The 18,892-nt window shown below is 48.1% G+C and overlaps 1 protein-coding gene across 4 annotated transcripts in view; it reads right to left on the bottom strand.

The window, feature by feature from the left end:
• MAP4K4 (mitogen-activated protein kinase kinase kinase kinase 4) overlaps window positions 1–18,892 on the bottom strand; it is a 917,846-nt gene that overhangs the window by 213,296 nt on the left and 685,658 nt on the right. For all 4 annotated transcript variants that reach the window (XM_069636727.1, XM_069636728.1, XM_069636729.1 and 1 more), the window contains exons 13-15: window positions 18,374–18,535; window positions 16,398–16,484; window positions 14,771–14,998 (exon numbers count right to left, since the gene is read on the bottom strand). In XM_069636727.1, the coding sequence (XP_069492828.1) occupies window positions 14,771–14,998; window positions 16,398–16,484; window positions 18,374–18,535 (477 nt within the window). The remainder of the gene's footprint in view (window positions 1–14,770; window positions 14,999–16,397; window positions 16,485–18,373; window positions 18,536–18,892) is intronic.

Raw genomic sequence — 18,892 nt, 5'->3', positions numbered from 1 at the left:
CGGCCCAACATACCTACAAGTGAATATTAAAGCCTACCTCCCATCATGCTTTCCTAAAATCAAGCACTGCCCTCTTACTAGTGATTCCAACTACCAATTCAGTCAGGATTGGAGGATCGGCTTGGCACCAATTCTGTGGAACTCACTGCCCCCACGACTACATGGCCTTCAACAAAGCTCTAAAAACCTGGCTCTTTCCGTAAACCTGAATAAGACCGTCTGAGGCCGCTGAAACCCTACAACATGGACCACAGCCTCAATGACATTACACTGGAAAGTAACCACAGTCTGCGGACAAATGTTCAAGGAGATACCAAGCAATACACCACCGAAAGCGAATAAGTCAAGACAGAATCAGGAAACTTACCATAGATGACAACCTTCGCGTCCTGCAGCCGCTAGATATGACAGCCACTTCCTGAGTCTACTACATATGCCTAGCTGCCTCCTGTCCCATCTCCCTCTGAGCGCCGCTATCGCACTCCAGACACTCACCTCTCCTATCACTATGCTCACTCTCTACTCTACACCAACACAATAGAGCGCAGCTACACCACTATCATTTTCTTTTTTTTAAAACTTTTCTTTATTGGCAAGAAGTAGTAGCCGGCATATCACAAGTTACAATCAAACCAGAACACACTGTTCACATTTAACTCATGGATGAAAAGCACAAACACTACAGAGGGTCATATATAATCTTAGCATAGGTCAAATACAATAGAGGCATTCATCATGTGATGCGATCCAACCCTTGGTCAGGAGAAGGGGGAGATGACAAAAGCTCCAGGTCCACTTCACGGTTCAGATAGCTACAAAACTCCGTCCATATGTTTTTAGGGCGAGCATTACTGGGCAACATGTTAATGTAGTAGTCTTCACAAGATTGCGTCCAGGTGAGGGCTTTCAGCCACATTTCTAGGGAAGGGGGGGGAATCTGCGCTTCCAGCATTGCAGAATGCACTTCTTGGCCACAGCCGCCGCCACATTCAAAAATTTAGCCTCCCGTTTCGCCTCAGCTCCCTCCCAGAGCCCAAACAAAAGAGACAGGGGTTCGGGGTCAACACAGAACCCCACTATTCCGGAGAGGGTCTCAAGCACCGCATTCCAGAACGGGGCCAGTGTCCCATACGACCAGAACATATGGGCGTGGTCCGCATCGTTAAATCTGCATCTTTGACAAGGGTGGGATTGATCCCGGGCAAATTTCCCAATCGCATGGGGAGTGTAGTACAGGCGATTGAGTAGCTTGTATTGAACACATCTAACTCTGGAGTTAAGAGAAACCTTGCGTGTATGCATGCACATTTTGGTCCACATAGCATCCGTGATGTCTAATCCCAGTTACCTGCTCCAGGCATCCCTAGCAGTGCGGGGGGGCTCTGCAGCTCGCTCCATCAACATTTTATAAATGGAGGATACAATGCCCCTACCCCGAGCAGAATTGGAAATGTAGCAGACCTCGGGGGACTCAGGGGGTTCGTCCGGATATGAAGGCCACATGTCTTGGACCGCCGCCCTAAGTCGAAAGTATTGAAGCATCTCCAGAGAGGACTTGGAGTGCCCCGGCTTCCACGTATCTGGGGTGATGAATGTCCCGTCGGGGAACAGGTCGGAGAGTGATCTGTAACCCAAGTCCGACCAGTGACGCATGAGGAGCTTATCTTATCTTGTGTGGGGGTGAGGCCAGGGAAAGACCAGAGGGGGAGCCATTTGTAGTACGGGGGGAGCCAGAGCCAGGCTTCAGAATCTGCCGCCACACCCTTATAGTGGAGGCCACTGGGTCAGCAGGAGCCTCCGAGCGGTACGAGTGGATCAGGATCAATGACATGACATTCACCCCCTCAGTCGCCAGGATTTCAAGCTTAACATGCGGGGGGGGGGTGTCCTGGAGATGGTACCAGTATGTGGCGTGCTGGGCCCGAGCGCGGCTATCCTGGGTGAGATCAGGTGCACTGAAGCCACCCCTCTCATACGGAAGGGTCATATGCTGCCACTTTCTATGCACGGCCCCAGAATGCCATAGAAAACGGGTGCATCCTGCATGCAGGTCTGCAAAGTACTGTTTCCTGGGACATATGTAAAGGAGTTTCGGAACTATGATCATTTTTATTAGGGCCAGTCTCCCTGATAGTGACAGGGGGAGGTTACGCCATCTTTCCATCCTGGCACCGGCATATTGCGCAGCGGCCCCATAGTTATCGGTCAATAATGAGGATTTTGAGAGGGATACCTGGACCCCTAGGTATTTGATGCCCCCCGGTGCCCATTTGAGAGGAAATTTGCATGCAGGTTGGGGGTGTGAGGGGTAGGATTTCTGATTTAGTGTAATTTATGGTGAAGCCCGAGAATGTGCCAATTTTGAAATAATTTGACGCATGATCGGGTCAAGGTGGACTGAGGGGTCTCTAATGTATAGAAGCACGTCTTCAGAGTACAGTGATATAATTTCGGGGGTATCCCGGAGACGAATACCTTTGCGCATGTGGTTGTTTCGTACACTATCCGCCATGGGCTCGATGGCCATCGTAAATAGCAAGGGAGAAAACGGGCACCCCTGTCGAGTTCCCCTGTGGAGGGAGAAGGGAGCCGACAGGTGAGAGTTAACTAGGACCCTGGCCACGGGGCTAGTGTATAGGAGTTTGATGCAGGACAACATGTATGGGCCAATCCCCATCTTCTCGAGCACCGCCCACAGATACTGCCACGAGACCATGTCTAACGCCTTTTGGGCATCCAGCGTCACGGCCACAGCGTTGGCTTGGGGGTCTATTCTAGAGATGACGTTAAATAGTCGCCGTATGTTTAAGGCAGTGGAGCGGGCCAGGACAAAACCACTTTGGTCTGGGTGGATCAGGAATTTCATGATGGGGAGGAACCTATTTGCGATGATTTTGGCGAAGATTTTGGTATCGGTGTTCATGAGTGACAAAAGTCTATAGGACCCACATTCATCCAGCGGCTTACCCGGCTTGGGGAGCACAGTGATAACTGCTTCGTGCAAGGACCGGGGGAGGGCAGCAAGATGCAGCGACTCCTCCCAAACCTCGTGGAGGCGCGGAGCAAGGAGGACCACATGTTCCTGATAAAACTCGGCGGTCAGGCCATCCGGACTGGGGGCTTTACCCTTAGGGAGAGCCGAAATAACAGCAGTGATTTCGTCAAGGGTGAAGGGAACATCTAATTGTTCTTTGGTGGCTAGAGATATAAGGGACATTGGGATGCGGTCTAGGAGATCGTCCAGATCCTGCGGGCTGTGCTCCGGTTGCTGGGCGTAGAGGGTTGCATAGAAATCTGCGAAGGTCTCGAGAATGGGCCTGTCAGACCAGTGACGTACCCCGTTGTTGTCTATGATACTGTCAATTCGAGCTCTACCACCCTCGGCCCGGGTGAGGCGAGCAAGGGTACAGCCCGGCCTCTCTCCTTCACCATACTTCCGGGCCGCAACGGGCCGGGCAAGGTATCTAATCTCACTGCGAGCAAAGGACTCAAATGCGTCCAGTTCGGTTCTTATCTGTGCAAGCTTGGGTGGTGAGGGGTTGGTCGCATAATCACGCTCCAATTCCCCAAGTTTGGACTCTGAGCGGCGCAGGGAATTTCTAATATCTTTCAGGACTCCAGCCTCCCTGGAGATACACATGCCCCTAATGTAAACCTTAAAGGCCTCCCATCTCACCCCATCTGTTGTGTCATGACGTTTATTATCAAAAAACGAGGTGATATCTGCGAGGATGTCAGCCTTGAAGATAATATCATGCAGTGCGATGTCCAGTGTGATCGGGGCGTGATCAGATAGGGTGCACTGCAGAATCTGTGTGGTGAGTGTTTTGCCCATGAGCCCTGCGGAGAGAAGGAAGAGGTCTATCCTGGAGTGACTGTCATGGACAGAGGAGTAGAATGTAAACTCTTTCGACATTGGGTGGAGTTCTCTCCAGGCGTCTACCAGACCGGCAGTGAGCATATGCGCCTGGAGGCGGTGAGCGGCTCTGGACAGCGTTCTTGGTGCAACACCCGATCCATCCAAGTCGGAGTCCAGGGTTAGATTCATGTCCCCCCCAGATAATGGGAACCCCCACATACCCTAGGAGGATGTCAAGGATGTGGTCAAAGAAATCGGGTGCATCAATGCATGGGGCATATGTGTTAACCAGAAGGCACTCTGTATTAGCAAGGAAACAATGGAGAATCACATATCTAACCCGGGCATCAATATGGTTGGTGCGAAGGGAGAACTCCAAGGACTTGTGAATCAGGGTGAAGACTCCTCTGGACTGTGAGGAGAACACTGTGTAGTATCTGTTGGGGCCCCATGCCGGAGCAAGAGAGGCCGAGAGGTGTGCAAGTGCGTGGGTTTCCTGTAAGAAAAGTATTTTGACCCCGTGCCTCTGGACGTCAGCTGTGATCCTACGTGACTTTGTGAAATTGCTGAGCCCTCTAATATTCCATGACATTAGCCTAATGGCCATTCAGTAGGGCTCTAGGGGGGATCAAAGTACTGTGTGCTATAGTTTGTCGAACAATTGCCAGCCACTAAAGCAGTGGCCAGATACATCATACCGGAGGCCACCACTGTCTCACCATTTTTGTTAAAACAGTCCCCAACTGAACCTCCCCCCTCCCTCACTGCCTTCCCCAACACAGCAGTGTCCAAGAACCCACCCAAAGTCTCATGGCTTTCGTGCCACGCCCAACGGGGCTGGCCGAGCCCCCACACCCAACAGGGGAGCAACCAATGAACCAAACAAGCCAAACTCGGCGTTGCAACTGCAGTGGGGGTAGCTGCTGCCGTGAGCCCGACTAAGATAATTGACGGTGGAGTACACCAAATAACTAGCAGCGGTAGCTGAATAAAATTTTCAACGAGACAACATAGTAGAGTACGATGAGTAGGGGGTATACGAGTAGAGAATCACAGCTTAAGTGCAATGAACCGTAGACCCTACGACATCGACCAGCATTGCGTTTCATGAAACTGCACAATGAGTTACAACGATGAGTGAATGCACAAAGGTAAGGATACATGGGATTACAAGAATGCATATGACAAGAGTGGTAACGATACCAGACGGATTCAAGTAATGGGTACAGGGAAAGCCAGTTCAACCCTCATCCACCGGGTCACCCGCCGGCCCAGGGACCGGAATATGGGCCTCAATGAATTTCACCGCCTCCTCTGGGACTGTGAAAAAACACAGTTTGTTGTGGTGGGTGAGCTTCAGCCTTGCAGGGAACAACATGGCGTATTCCACTTTCCTTTCTCTGAGCAATTTCTTCACACCATTGAACTGTCTGCGCTCCATTTGAACACTGATCGAGAAGTCGGGGAAGATGCGGATAGTCTGGGACTCAAATTTCAGTTCCCCTTTTTCGCGGGCCAGACGAAGGATGTGGTCTCTATCCCTGAAGCTGAGGACCTTGGCAATAATTGGTCTGGGGAAATCGCCCGGCTTGGGGCGCGGGGCCAGTGAACGGTGGGCGCGCTCAATAGTGAAAAACGGGGAGAGTTGAGGATCACCCAGGAGGTCTCTAAGAAGGGTCTCGACTGCAAGTTCCATTTTGCCTTTGAGGGCTGTCTCCGGAACCCCAACGATGCGGATATTATTCCTGCGGGACCTGGACTCTAAGTCGTCGCACTTCGCCTTGACCTGCTTCATATCCCGCACCAAGTCAGAGACCGTATTCGGAGCACATGTACCTCATCCTCAGTGGTCCCAATCCTGGTCTCGGCCTCCACCACCTAGTGCCATGCTGATCCAATTTGGTGCGCAGTGAGGCCACATTGGCATTTATGTCATCCAATTTTTCATGGAATGCTGCAAAGTTTTTGGCCATCGACTCCATGAGTGTCGTAAGGTCTGGCTGCGGAGGGCATGAGGATGCATCCAGGTCGTCCTGAGGGAGGGCAGTTCCACTCTGGTCTTGTTTAGCAAGTGATTTAGCAAACTTGTCCATTGCTCTAGCCTTGTTGGCCCCGCATGCTTTGCCAGACATGTTTGGGGTATACACCAAGGATAACAGGGTGTGTAGTGCAGAAAGGCAGTTATGTGGCCCGGGGGGTTTATAAAGGGACCACAGCCCAATCAGCAATGAGGCAATAGCTGCTCGGGGGACAGGAGTGAGGAGCCCTCGCAGGAGGTGTGTTATACGGCACTGGGTTACTCCAAGGGGGAGGCCGGGCGTCGAGGCAGCAGTGCGACCTGGAAGGGACAGTGTCCTGTGGCGCCCGTCCCGGAGCCAGAAGGAACCAGTAATGAAGGGCGGCACCGTCCAAGGCGCCTGGTGCGCCCGGGGCGCAGCAAATAAGTGGACAGTCCGGGGAGAGGAGAGAGGTGCAGCGCCCAGAGCCGCGCCGGCGGAAGAAGAAGGGTTGCGGGGGAGCCTGGTGCAATTGGGGGCCAGAGACACTCGTGGAATGGGGCAAGCGTAGCACGAGGATAAGGCTGAGAAATAGGTGCAACTTGCAGCGCTCCACACCCCCAATCTCCTCACCTCAGAGCTTTGCAGGCCAATATGTGGGCGGTGGTCCAGGCAGGAGCGGGCCCCCACTCATGGTATTGTGCTCCGGGAGGAGCTAGCCCGGAATCAGTAGCTAGAGGCCGAGTCCAGGACGGCTCCAGCACTGCAGCTCAGCCACAGCCACACCACGGGGCCAGCGGTGTCGTTGGCAGCCCACCAGGCAGGCAATTCAGGAAGTTCACTGGATAGCCGTGTTAGTGGTGGTCAGCAGTGCAGGCGGCGGGCCGCTGGGCAGGAATTGCAGGATGTCCGCGGGACCAGCGATGCCGGCGCCTGGCCGCCCGGCAGGAACCGCGGGATGTTATGATTACTGGGGGCCGCTCCGGCGGTCCCCGCGATATTGCGGAGAGATTCGGCCCGCCGAGGGGCCGGCGCCACCCTCGCCGCGCAGGGGCGGGCAGGCGCGGGAAGCAGCGCCGAAGGTCGGGAAGGCCGGGCGCGCCCCCTCCGGGGACAGCAGGGGCGCGAAGGACCACGGCGCTCGGCTGCGCCGGATAGTAGAGTCTGGGGCGGGAGGGCGGAGGAGGGGGGGGGACCCCCAGGCGGTCGTGCCCCGCGCAGGCAGCTGAAGGAGCTGGGCGGCCGGCAGCCGCAATAGAGCGGTTCTCCGAGGGCGAGGGGGGGATGGGCCACCAGGGGATCACGCGGCGTAGGAGGCCTCAGCTGGCGGCAGAGCCGCGAGACCGCTCCGGTTCCGGCCCATACCCGGTCCGGACGGTGCTGAGGCGCTGGGGAGCAAGTGCTCAAGTTCCAAGCTCCAGGGAGTTCATAAAACTGCTGATTGAAGCAGATTAGTTGCAGTCGGGCCGCGGAGCGTTTAGATTAGGCAGCCATCTTGCTGGCTGCTCAACAGCGCCCCCACCATCATCATTTTCGGCCTAACTGCTCGCATATGAACAATACTCCATGAACACCTCAACATCCTACTATAAAACAACTATACCCCACAAAAGAAAACGGCCTGGCTCACACAAGCATCCTACACAGGCCTAATGCCGCCAGAATGCAGTCTCAGAGACCACCACCAGATTGTACACATTCAACTGATCTCTCAATACCACACCTAATGTTAGGATGCAGCTACCATCAGGCAATCGCATCAGCTGCTCACATAATGAGTGCACCCAAGCACCCTATAATACCCTACTCTCTCGACTGACCTGGACTACGGTCTCCAAGGGCATACCCACAAGCGCTTTGAGGTCATACCAATGATCTATAGAGTGCTATATAAATGCCAAATAACATAACATTCCCCACAGAACTCTTCTCAGGCAGGTTAATTTCAGAACTAGACATACTTTATATAGAGCAGGTTGCTCCCATCACACACAAATGTGTTCCTGCTGCTAAGCAAGGTGAGTAAACACCATAAAGCCCCATAAAGTTGTACAAAAGCTCCAAATGAGAACCCCCAAAATTCAAATGAAACAGAAAATATGAAGATCGGTGTTAAGGGTGGAGTTATAGGATCTGCAGGGCTGAGACAGTTGGGATAAAACAAGCCTTACTGGCCTTATAAAATACCCTATATACACTAGTCCATATACATAATGTTCATATGTATTGTAGTGGGTCGGAAGAAGGAAGCGGATGCTTTAAGGACAGTGTGTGTTTTTAAAAAAAAATAATGAGGCCCATCTTTCCCTATTGGTAGAGGGGTTTCGCAGCCTATAATAGCTCCAGGTGCGAATCAGTCCTCCGGAAGTCCAAAATTAAGATCTCTTCCATTCAAAACTAATTCTAACTGACCCTACCACTATTGGACTAACTTAAACTATACTAGGAAAATGTCTCTCCTTGTTTGGTATCCTCTTACAGTAATATCTCTTATTTATTCCTTCGTTCTAGTCGGTAAGGTATCTTCAGATAGTCTCTGGTTACCTTCTGGACAAGATCCTGTAGCTCTTTTAATGCACTTCGGTTTGCTCTCCCCTCTTGGAATAGATATTCCATAAGACTATGTTTCTCTTACCCTCTCACAGGGTATGCCTTTCTGATCTCTGTAGAGCTGGCCTTTTTAAGTTGGCTATCCTTTGTAGCAACACAAGCCTTCCCTTTCCTAACGTGGTTCAGTTTGATCACTCCTCTGCTCTACTTCACTTGACTTCAGTTCCCATTTAGATTCCCACCCTTCCTCCCAGGGTTTATCTCCACTTCTTAACTTCTCTTTCAGGTTTATTCACTATTCTCAGGATCACCTTCATACAGTTCGACTTTACTAGCTTTATTTAGGGACTTGTCACTTTCACTGGGATTAGTTTCTTTGTATCCATTCCTTGATACCTTCTCTCTCGGTGTTAAGGAGAATTCTCAGAATTGTGCCGATTCCCTCTACGATCCCCAGCAACTGTGCTGGATTTTGAGGACTTGATTTTTTTGCCTGGAGAGAGCGAGACCCTTTTTTCCCCCACTCTGTCCTGTATTTTATTGTTGTTTTGAACGCTGTTTCTTTTGGTTCTGGAGTCTGACAAACTCCATAGGCATCCTCTTTTACATTGTTTCACACAGCACCTTCAGTGAAGTGGCACAGGGAAGTCTTTCAGATTGCCCAAAGGTTTAAATACCTTTTCTTGGATAAACTACTGTTTCCAAGAGCAGTAAAATGAAATTGACTTTACTTACAATTGTAACTTTCTAGACCCAGCACACACTATATCTAGGGGTTACTTAGCATGTAGCATTTTTATGTTACCCTTTCCTCACTGAATGGCTGGTGGCAGTGGTTTATTTTTAACTTCCGTGGTGTGCATTTACTGCAAGCTGCGTTCGCAGCTGCAGTAAAGCACCCAAGGGTGCCATTTTTGTCTAAATGGTCAGTGTCTTCTTTTTTCGCCATTACTTTGTGCAAAGGTCCTTCTTGAGATTTACTCTCAAACCAGGTTTGGTCCCTTTGTTCACTTTGCCTTTGCTAGGATTCACGAGTGAAGCCCGCCTCTGGCTCCAGGGTGTCTGGTGGGGGCAGGAAGTGAGGGAGGTGCCCGAAACTACCCCTCCTTAAACTCCTAGGAGACCCAAATGCACTCTGATGATTGGCCGGCTGACTGTCCGGCAAGGACATCCACCCTGCTGGGTGACTGACGGCTAGGCTGAAATGAATGGGAGAAAGCTGCATAAAAGGCAAGGCTTTTTGGCTTGGAAGGCAGAGTCGTCCGCTGGACAAAGGAAACGAAGAAGACCTTGAAGAGGATGCCTGCTGCAACTCCTGGACCGTTGGTTTGCCCGGTGAAGCTCTGCTGCTGTGCTGAAACTCCAGATTTGTATCAGCAGATAAGCCCCTGCAAGGACGACTTCTCCCCTTGAGTTGGTGGGAACAATCAACTCCAGAGTAAACCACCTGGACATCCTCTCGGAGCTGGTTCAATTTCCACATAGTTGCTGATGGAAACCAAAAACGCCAGGGAGACGAACACCATATTGTGTGCGTTGCTTTTAAGCTGGCCAAGAGCTCCAGGAAGAAGGTCTGACCGGGCCTGAGTCACCTGAACAGAGTGCTGGACCCCAGATGCAAGGAAAGTCAATCTCGACAGCCAGAAACTGCAGTGTTGGTATTTGCGGAGGACGCGAGGAGCTGAAACACCAAAGTGCCACTTGTTTGAAGATTGCCGGTTGCGGTCAGTGACCGTCCCATTGCAGTGCAGGAGTCCCTAGAAGTCCTCCCTCGACTGAGGCCCAGGAACATCAAGATATGCAGAGCTGCACAGGAACAGAAGTAATCTGCTTCACTTTTCTTCAACGTAAAGGTACTGTAAGGTCTAAGAGAACTACCTCTTGCCGGGTAACTGCACTTGTTCTCTGTTAGTGAGACTTGTCGTGGTTGCTCTGTAAAGTTGCTGACAGCTTCTTTACCCCACAGGCCTAAACAGCTTGTGGCCCTACTTTGAATTCTTCTATCTACAAAGACGCTTAAAACAGTGCTTCAGTTTCACCTAGACTTTTGCTCAATTGACTTTGGCTTAGCCTGGCTCCCTGAATTACTCTACTTCCCTCTGCAAATGTGTTTGCTCTTCCATCCAGGAAAGGGTTAACCAACTTTGCCTTGTTTGGAGGGGGGGGGGGGGGGGTGGTACAAAAGTCCTTACCTACCTGCTTTGAGAAATATTTGTGAGATCTCGTGTTGTGTCATAATAACCTCTCTTTGACAAACTCTTAAATCTGATTCTAACAGCACCCTAACTATTGAAGTCACCTGAGGGTGTCGGTAGTGTCCGTAGGCCATCCCAAAAAGGTACTTACTGATTTAGAAATATTAAGAATGTGTATTTTTGAAGTGTATTTGAGTGTTACTGTTATATTGCCCCCTTCTGGAGAAGGCTTATTCTAACTGACTGATAAATTAATAATGGTTTATTCAAGAAACCTTGTGTGCAAGTGTTTATTTGAATACTTGTCACTGTGAATCTCTGTAGAACTCCCCTACAGCTCACATTGACCCCTCTTGAGATGAGCCTGGCTGCTCAACACGCTACCAACCTGTGTAGTACAAGCTTAAACCAAAGGTTGGGTCCCTATTGCCAGGATGTCAGGGTTGTTGTAGTGCACCCAAAGGGTACTGCATATAATCGTGCCTAACACTCTGGCTAATTAGTTTTTCTCGTGGTTACATTCATACAGCTTCACTTAACTGGCGTGATTTTCAGTATCTCGTTAGTTCCACTGTTACACTGCCATGCCCCGGTGCCCCCCCCCCCCCCCACTACTCTGTTTTTCCTAGTTAACTCTGCTTGCAGGGGAACACTTTCAGGCTCACCGCTCACTCTGGTTTTCTTCCTCTATTCTCCTCCTAGTTTTCCTCCATGGCGCCGGTATCTCTCACTCGGTTTTCCTCTATGCGACCGTGCCGGACTACTGGTCGCAGGGTCTCTTCTGGACTCAGGGCAGTTTTTCTTCAAGTCACTTATGGTACGACTTTGTAGAACTATCCCCTTTGTATACAGAGCCAAAACCTCTAGTATAAGTCTGTACTGCTCAAGGTTTTGGTAGTATGGCAGAGCAGCCAGTCTTATCTTGACAGATGTGAGCTGTAGTTAAATACAAAGAACATATAATATACATAGGCCCAAAGAAACACTTATAGTTATAACTAGATAGTTATTTATTTTATATGCACAAGGCATAGATAAATCAAATGGGCAAGTACTGTTTCAAAGCTAAAACAATAGAAAAGCAACGCAATAATCCAGGTAGTAAATCGCAGTGTAAAACTCTCCAGATTGATTAAGGCAATTTAAGGTATGTAAGGCCACTATTACAGCAACTTAAAATATTCTGTTGTAGGAATAAAATGTATGGACAACATTAGCAGGTAAGCACTTTACAGAGGCCTTAAGGTATCTAGTTAGGCGTTATTCAAAGTCAGATTGGAGGGAAAGCAGTTCAGGCACAGCTGTAGAAAAGGCAAAGTTCCAGTGGATTCTTCAATTACAAATAAGTAGCAAGCTTTTTTTGTTCAAAAAGAGCTCAGGGACCTCAGGAAAGGCTCCCTGTATGCGCACAAGCTTTAGGCTTGGGCAAACATGTATGAGAAAACACCTAAACACTGGAATAGGCACTCCAACAACGAAGGAGCAACAGAGTGACTCTAGGTAGGTATTACCTAGAGTCCCAAAGTACCTTAGGAGTGATGGAGATGCAGCTGGACTCCTTCATGATACAGCAGCAGTGAACCTGGTCCCTGTTCTTTGGTTGCAGTGATGAAAGGAGGGACACTGGAAGGGATTTGGCAGCAGCAGTCAAGGCAGGGGCTCCCAGCAAATAATTCTTCATGCTACACACCGGCCTGTGGTTTTGGCACCTTTTCACAGACTCCAATGAAGAACGATTCTCGTCTGAATTCACCTTGCTTGCTCAGTCCTACACTCTGGTGAGGGGACTTTGATGAGGAGGATCTTGCCTCTGGAGGTCCGTAGGGACTCCGCTAAAGTTTCGGGAGAGTTTGTTCATGGCAAGACGATGCACTGCACTCAGGCTTCAGATTCCAGGGTATTAGCGGTTTGCACCGCAGGAAGGTCGTACCTCGTCATAGGATGGCTTGAATTGAACGTTGTCTTATAACTGGTCATGTCCACCAGTTCACGGGAGGATGTCCTCTTCGGAGCTTCCATGTCTATTTGAAAATGGGGTCAGAACAGCAGCAGTACTTTAGCAGGGTTCTCTGGTTGCTGGAAGGTGCTGCAGGCGTCTGTCATCTTCTTTGGTTCTTCTGTTGGTTTCTTTTGCCTCAGGATCCACACCAGTTATCCAGGAACCCAGCCAATCAACAGTCATGCAACATTTATACTTTGGGGGCTGGCTGTCCTGTCAGGAGAGCCAGCCTTCCAGTTGGAACCGGTTCCAGGCAGGCATGCCAGAAGACAGAACAGCAGAGGTTTCAAACTCCTCCCTTGCTCCCTGACCTTGCAGACACACTGGAGCCATGGCGGTCTTCACACAGGATTCCCACGAAGACGAAAGTCAAACCAGGTCCTCCCCCCACCCAGGATGGCAGAAGGAGAAGCAGGCAAGGACAAGCACACATGAAAGGGTGCAAATCGAAATGAGCCACCATTTTGGGTCAATGGTGGCCCTTTTGTGCATTACCGCAGCTGTGAACACTGCCAGGGTAGGAAAATACACAAATGTCTGTAGAACACATCCACTGGCAACAGCCCTTCAGGTATGTCATTAACAGAAATGCTATAGAACCAGTGAGAAAGGGGATGTTAGGTAACACCCTCAGCACTCTACCTAAGGTTGTGCGTGCATATTTCACAAAAGAAAAAGTTATGAAGGATAAAAAAAGTACCCCCCCCCCTATCCATGGGAACAGTAGTTCTCACAAGGAACATAAAAACGCCCAGCAACACTGCACAAACAAAAGTACATTGTAGATGTCATTGAAAACATGTAGGAAAACAGGACTCCATACAAATAAAGTACAACACAATAAATAAGGGTCCCCATGGTCAGAGCAGCAGAATAAACGAGTGGGAAAAAGGCTCCCACTCATTCAGGAGAAAAGAAAAAAATTCCAGGAGCCCAGCAAAAAGTGCTGGGGTCTCACAGGTATAGGGGATTTGGCATACATATGCTATATCTCCCTAACAGACTTTTGCTTAGTGGTTCCGGCGCTGCCCACCATGAACTCATTGTCACGCCACCACGGGGAGAAGGCTTCCCTTCTTCGTTGCCCTCTCCTCAGATATGTCAAGCGCCTGTGTGCCAACCCCAAGGGCATCATCTGATTCAGAGAAACAGAGTGCGTTTTGAAGCGTATTTTAATTTTTATACATATTGTTCCCTTCTGAAGAAGGCTTATACAACAGTGAAATAAATCAATAATTGTTATATCAAGCAACCTTGAGTCGAAGTGTTTATTTGAATAACTGCTACTGTGAAACTCTGTCACAACATTACTGTTCACATTGACCCCTCTTGAGATAAGACTGGCTGCTCAGCCACACTAACAAACTGTGTAGTTCAGACTTATACCAAAGGTTGGGTCCCTATTGCCAGGAGGTCAAGATTGTTGTAGTGCACCAAAAGGGCACCGAATACAATCTTGCCTAACAGCTTGGGTGCCCATAGAAACCTTTCTGAATCTCCCAGAAACCTTTTTGACCAACAAAAGCCCTTTACTTACTTGTAATTGAAGAATCCTCTGGAACTTTGCCTTTTCTGCATTTGTGACTTATCTGCTTGAACTCCAATCGGACTTTGAAGAACTCCTACCTAGATAGGGATGGACTGCTAAAGCCTTATGGCCTCTGAAAAGTAATAAAAGTATTTTAAAGTGCTGACCTGCTATTGTTGGTGTTGCTTAACCTTTTTATATGTACAACTGAACATTTTCTGAGTTGTTTAACAAGTGATTTTACTTACCTTTGAACTGTGTTCCATTCTTAACTTATGGTTTACACGTCCGGAAGTATTGCATGGTTTTCTATTGTGTTTATCAGTCTGAAATAGTACTTAGTTACTTCAATATAACTTTACCTTGTGTATATAAAATAAATAACTATTTTACTATAACTACAAGTGTGTAAGTCAAAGCATGTGGCCCCCACACACACACACACACACATACACACACACCACCCCACCCTCCTGTCGGCTCTGGTTAACAGTCATTTACAACAAATGTAACACTGGCATGTACAATATGTACAATTCTCAGATCTTTGGTTTGAGAATATGTACGCCTTGAACCATCAGGCATTGATTTTACCAAAACTTGACTGTATAATATCACCAAATAGATGTATAGAATGATCACCTCTCGCACTCGGTCAGGCGGTTCATAGATGGGTTTCGGTTCAGGAGTGTGAAAACTTGGCTTGGTCCTCTCTGGCTGCGGCTGTGGCACCTGTTGAGGTTGGGGCTGCTGTGATGGCAGTTGCCTGTGGTCGTGCTGCAAAGAGAGAAGATAAGCCTGCTCCTGTTGCAACTGTCTCTGCAGCCGCTCTGCCTGCCGATGCTCCTCCATCTCCCGCCATCGGTATTCCTTCGAGAGAACCGGTGGACACTAAATATACAATGTGTGCAAATGTCTCCATTTAAATTAATTCATCTGGCGGAAGCGAGAATAAGAACATGCCAAATAATACAGAAGAGGTTAGTGTTAGAGTAACAGGCATATTTAAGCAACGGTTAACACTCAAATTGTATTAGAAAGCCTCCAAAAACAAAAAGCCCCATCAATGCAGTATTTGCAGTTTTTAAAAACATTCTACAATTACGCTTTTGAAAAACACAAATCACTGCATCACACAATTTACACAAAATGTGGTTCAGGTTAGTGGGAGGGATTTGTCATGCTCCCTAGCATGGACCAACATCAGATGCAGAAACTTGACCATAAGTGAGTATCCTCACCATGTATGTCAATGCAGTGGCTGTAGGGCTCACAGCCCAGGGACTAAACCGATAGGTCATCTAGCATGAAAGCTTGCCATATACAGCATATATTGTTGGCTAGGCCATCTGTAAAGACTATCTTAGTAGATGGAAAGTGGAAGAGGAGGAGCCAGCCATGCAGAAGACCATGTTTAAGAGGTTCACAGATGTTTTCATGGAGAACCTTCAACCAGATAGGAGACAAAGTGAGTGCATTCTGGATCTTCCAACTATATATATGGTTTAACGTTTAGTTTTAAGAAATCAGGTCTACCCAAAAACAAACTCGTGCGTCAGGTGTCCCAATCTGAAATGTGCTGGATGACCCATTGGCTGGCAGTGTAGACATGCGCTAGTGAAAGTCATATGGCCCCATTTCTGGAGACCTCATAAGCCCACCAGAATAAGAATGACTTGCAGGTGATACTGAGGGCTACTAGAGAACCTGCTGTATGAGCTATTCCAGTAATTGAGTCAACATGACTGAAGACAGTTCATCAATGGCCAGTCTTCTTTTGGAATCCTGGAAGGAGGCCTTTTAAATGTATCTTTTGATCAGACAGTGTCTACAGGTGAAATTTGCTTTGGTGGAGGCAGTCTATGGCCAGCACACTACTGTGACACAAATAAAATAAAACCACTACAATAGATCAACGGACCACGATCGCTAAATTTGGTCTCTTTGTAAGCAGTGTGCTACTTTGGTGCACTGTGCTTATGGCTGCTAGTAGTATGCCCCAGGATCTGGTCCAAGATTATCTGGTTTCTCAAAATTGAAGGAATGAGCTTCAAGAGTAACAAAACAAAATTTTTAAAAAAGGTAAGGAAAAGAAAAGCAGTGCATTCATGCATCTTGTCTGGCTGCCAGTCCACTGATCCAATACATAGCCTTTAAAACCTCACTATTCCTACCGCAAGTGCAGCAATGGCTGACACAGGACAGACTTAAAATTCGCCAGCCACATAAACCCTCCGAGCTACAGGGACAACATAGATAACAGTTTTACCAGTAACATGGCCTGCTCCTGGAGCAGCTGCTGCTGTAGAATTTCCAAGTGCCGCTGCTCTTCTTCCAGCTGCCGTCTGATATACTCCTGTCAAAATTACCCAGCAGTAAATTCCTTTTCAGAAGTACATGGCAGATCAACCTGCACAACACGGGCTCAATTCACTGGATAACTAAAAGGTGTTATATACTTGATAATGCATGACCCCCTTACAGCTTAACAAACCTTTTTTGCTCCAAAAAACCATCCCTCCAATTCCTGTGTCAGCGCTCAAAAATGTAAACTTTAAATCCCACACACATACCCTCAACAAGCATCAAGAAAGGAAATCCAATAATGGTTTTCAGAGGTTCCTAATCAAGGATACTAGTGAAAACATCGCCCACCACCTTCTGCATACTCAAAATCCTCCAGGAAACAATGTTCTGCCCCGCTCCTGCAGCCAACCCCAGGCTGTCAGCGAGCAGAAGAAAACCAAGCCCAGCCAAGTGAACCCCTGTCCTTGCCTCACCCCATTATCACAACAATGCTGAAAAAGATGCAGCAAGTCCTTGCAGTGGGGCGATGTGGTGCAAAGGCAGGGAAGGTTTACAGAAGAGGATGCAAAGGGAGTATAGAAAGGGGATGGTAGGAGTTAGACATGTGTCATGAGTCATAGGCTGACCATCCAAAGTCAAGAGTCTAGAGAACAACTTCCCTTGTTGGGGGTGGTAACCAAAATGAACAAATGGAACCAAGGCCTGGTGACTTAGCTTTATTAAATAATCAAAAAGAAATCAGATTGTGTTGGCTACATTTGAAGCCACGAGGTAGCATGGGGTCTGTGTACAAAACAGGACACATGCTTCAGGCCTGTATGCAGGTCTGAGTGAGAGAGAGTGAGAGAGAGAGTGAGAGAGAGAGTGAGAGAGAGAGTGAGAGAGAGTGTGAGAGAGTGAGAGTGTGAGAGAGTGAGAGAGTGAGAGAGTGAGAGAGTGAGAGAGTGAGAGAGTGAGAGAGTGTGAGTGAGTCTCTACTACCTCGGGATCTTCATCCAGTCTTACTGGACCGAGGACTTGCCTAGAAATACTTCTCCAAAGGCAAAATAATGTTCAGCATACCAGGACCATTCTATGGGTGACCCTGAAGTCTCAAAGCTTTAAATGTTTAGGTAAACAGCCACAACTGGCCTATTCTAAAGAAATGGAAAATGTTAACAGCAAGGTTTATTTGGCGGCACGCAGGATTCCAATCTGTAATCCCTACCATGTATCAACAAAACTATTTTATTCAGTGTCTTCTCATACTTATCCCATAGCCTTAAATGTACCTTTTGGGATAGGATCCATTCCCCCTCTACAAGAACTGTTCCTCTATACTGACCATCGACTCAGTAACGGGGATTGCCAAATAAAGTTCTAAAGTAGCGAACAAAACTCTAATCTTTTGGTGCCATGTATATAACCAGAGTTGCTTTCCTGCTCTAAATGCTATGTGCTTCAGGAAAAGAGTTGAACTCAAAGCCCTCTAAAGAGCTGTTGACTACTGTGTTGAAATGCAACAAGACACACAAAAAAAATAATAGTCTGCATTCTAATTCTGGACCTCACCAAAGAAGCATGTGTGCGCCCTTGCAGACAGTGCATGATGGGCATCAACAGCACAAATCTTTTTCAAAATGGAATGCAATTGATGTGGTCAGTAGAAAATAGATCTCCATCCTCCACCAGGGAGATGTGGGAATTTTTTCACAAGGTGAGTCTGGATTCCAATGAATGTCTTTTAGCCTGACCCAGTTTAAAGCACAGGCAATGCCTTACACTGGGTGCTTCAGAAAATTGTGATATCTAGTAAAATGGGGCTGGGTCAGCATCATTGTGTGAATAAAATCAAGAGGACCGTCCCAATCATTGAATTTAAACATCCCCACCCCTTCACTGTGGCAATTATGCAATGTATGAACACACTTCATTACATATTGGCACTCCTGGACCCACCTGCTCCCTTTCTACTCTTCTCTTCTCCTCCTCTGCTCTCCTTCGCTCTTCTTCCTCTTTTCGTCTTTTTTCCATCTCTTCCATTCTCTTTTTTTCCTCTTGTTCTCTTCTCCTCTGCTCACGTTCTTGCTGCCGTCGAGCTTCCCGTTCTCGTCTTTGTTGCTAAAATGAAAACAAAAGGAAGCTTAGATTTCACAAGACCTATCAGGGCTCGCTTTTTTCTTGGATTGACAAAATTCTGCCCAGCTTTAAATAAAAGTATTCTCCTGGAACCTCTATAATTAGCAAAATGTAAAGAGTATGGATTGCAACTCGCATCAAATGGTTTAGAATGCTCTTTGCAATGTGTTCTCTGTGCAACAAAACCTCCACTCAGACTTGTTTTACAATTTATCTGGCTTCTCAGGAGCAGATTTCTCTTTAGGTACCTCTAAGCCTGCTGATTTTACTACTTCTCAAACCTCTCTCGCATTGCCCCTCTTGTATCAGGAGCTGATGGTGGTGCAGCCATTTTATTTT

The sequence above is a fragment of the Ambystoma mexicanum genome, chromosome 7p (assembly GCF_040938575.1).
Source record: "Ambystoma mexicanum isolate Mex_15411 chromosome 7p, UKY_AmexF1_1, whole genome shotgun sequence".
NCBI lineage: Eukaryota > Metazoa > Chordata > Amphibia > Caudata > Ambystomatidae > Ambystoma > Ambystoma mexicanum.
This window is presented reverse-complemented; position numbering and strand designations above follow the sequence as displayed.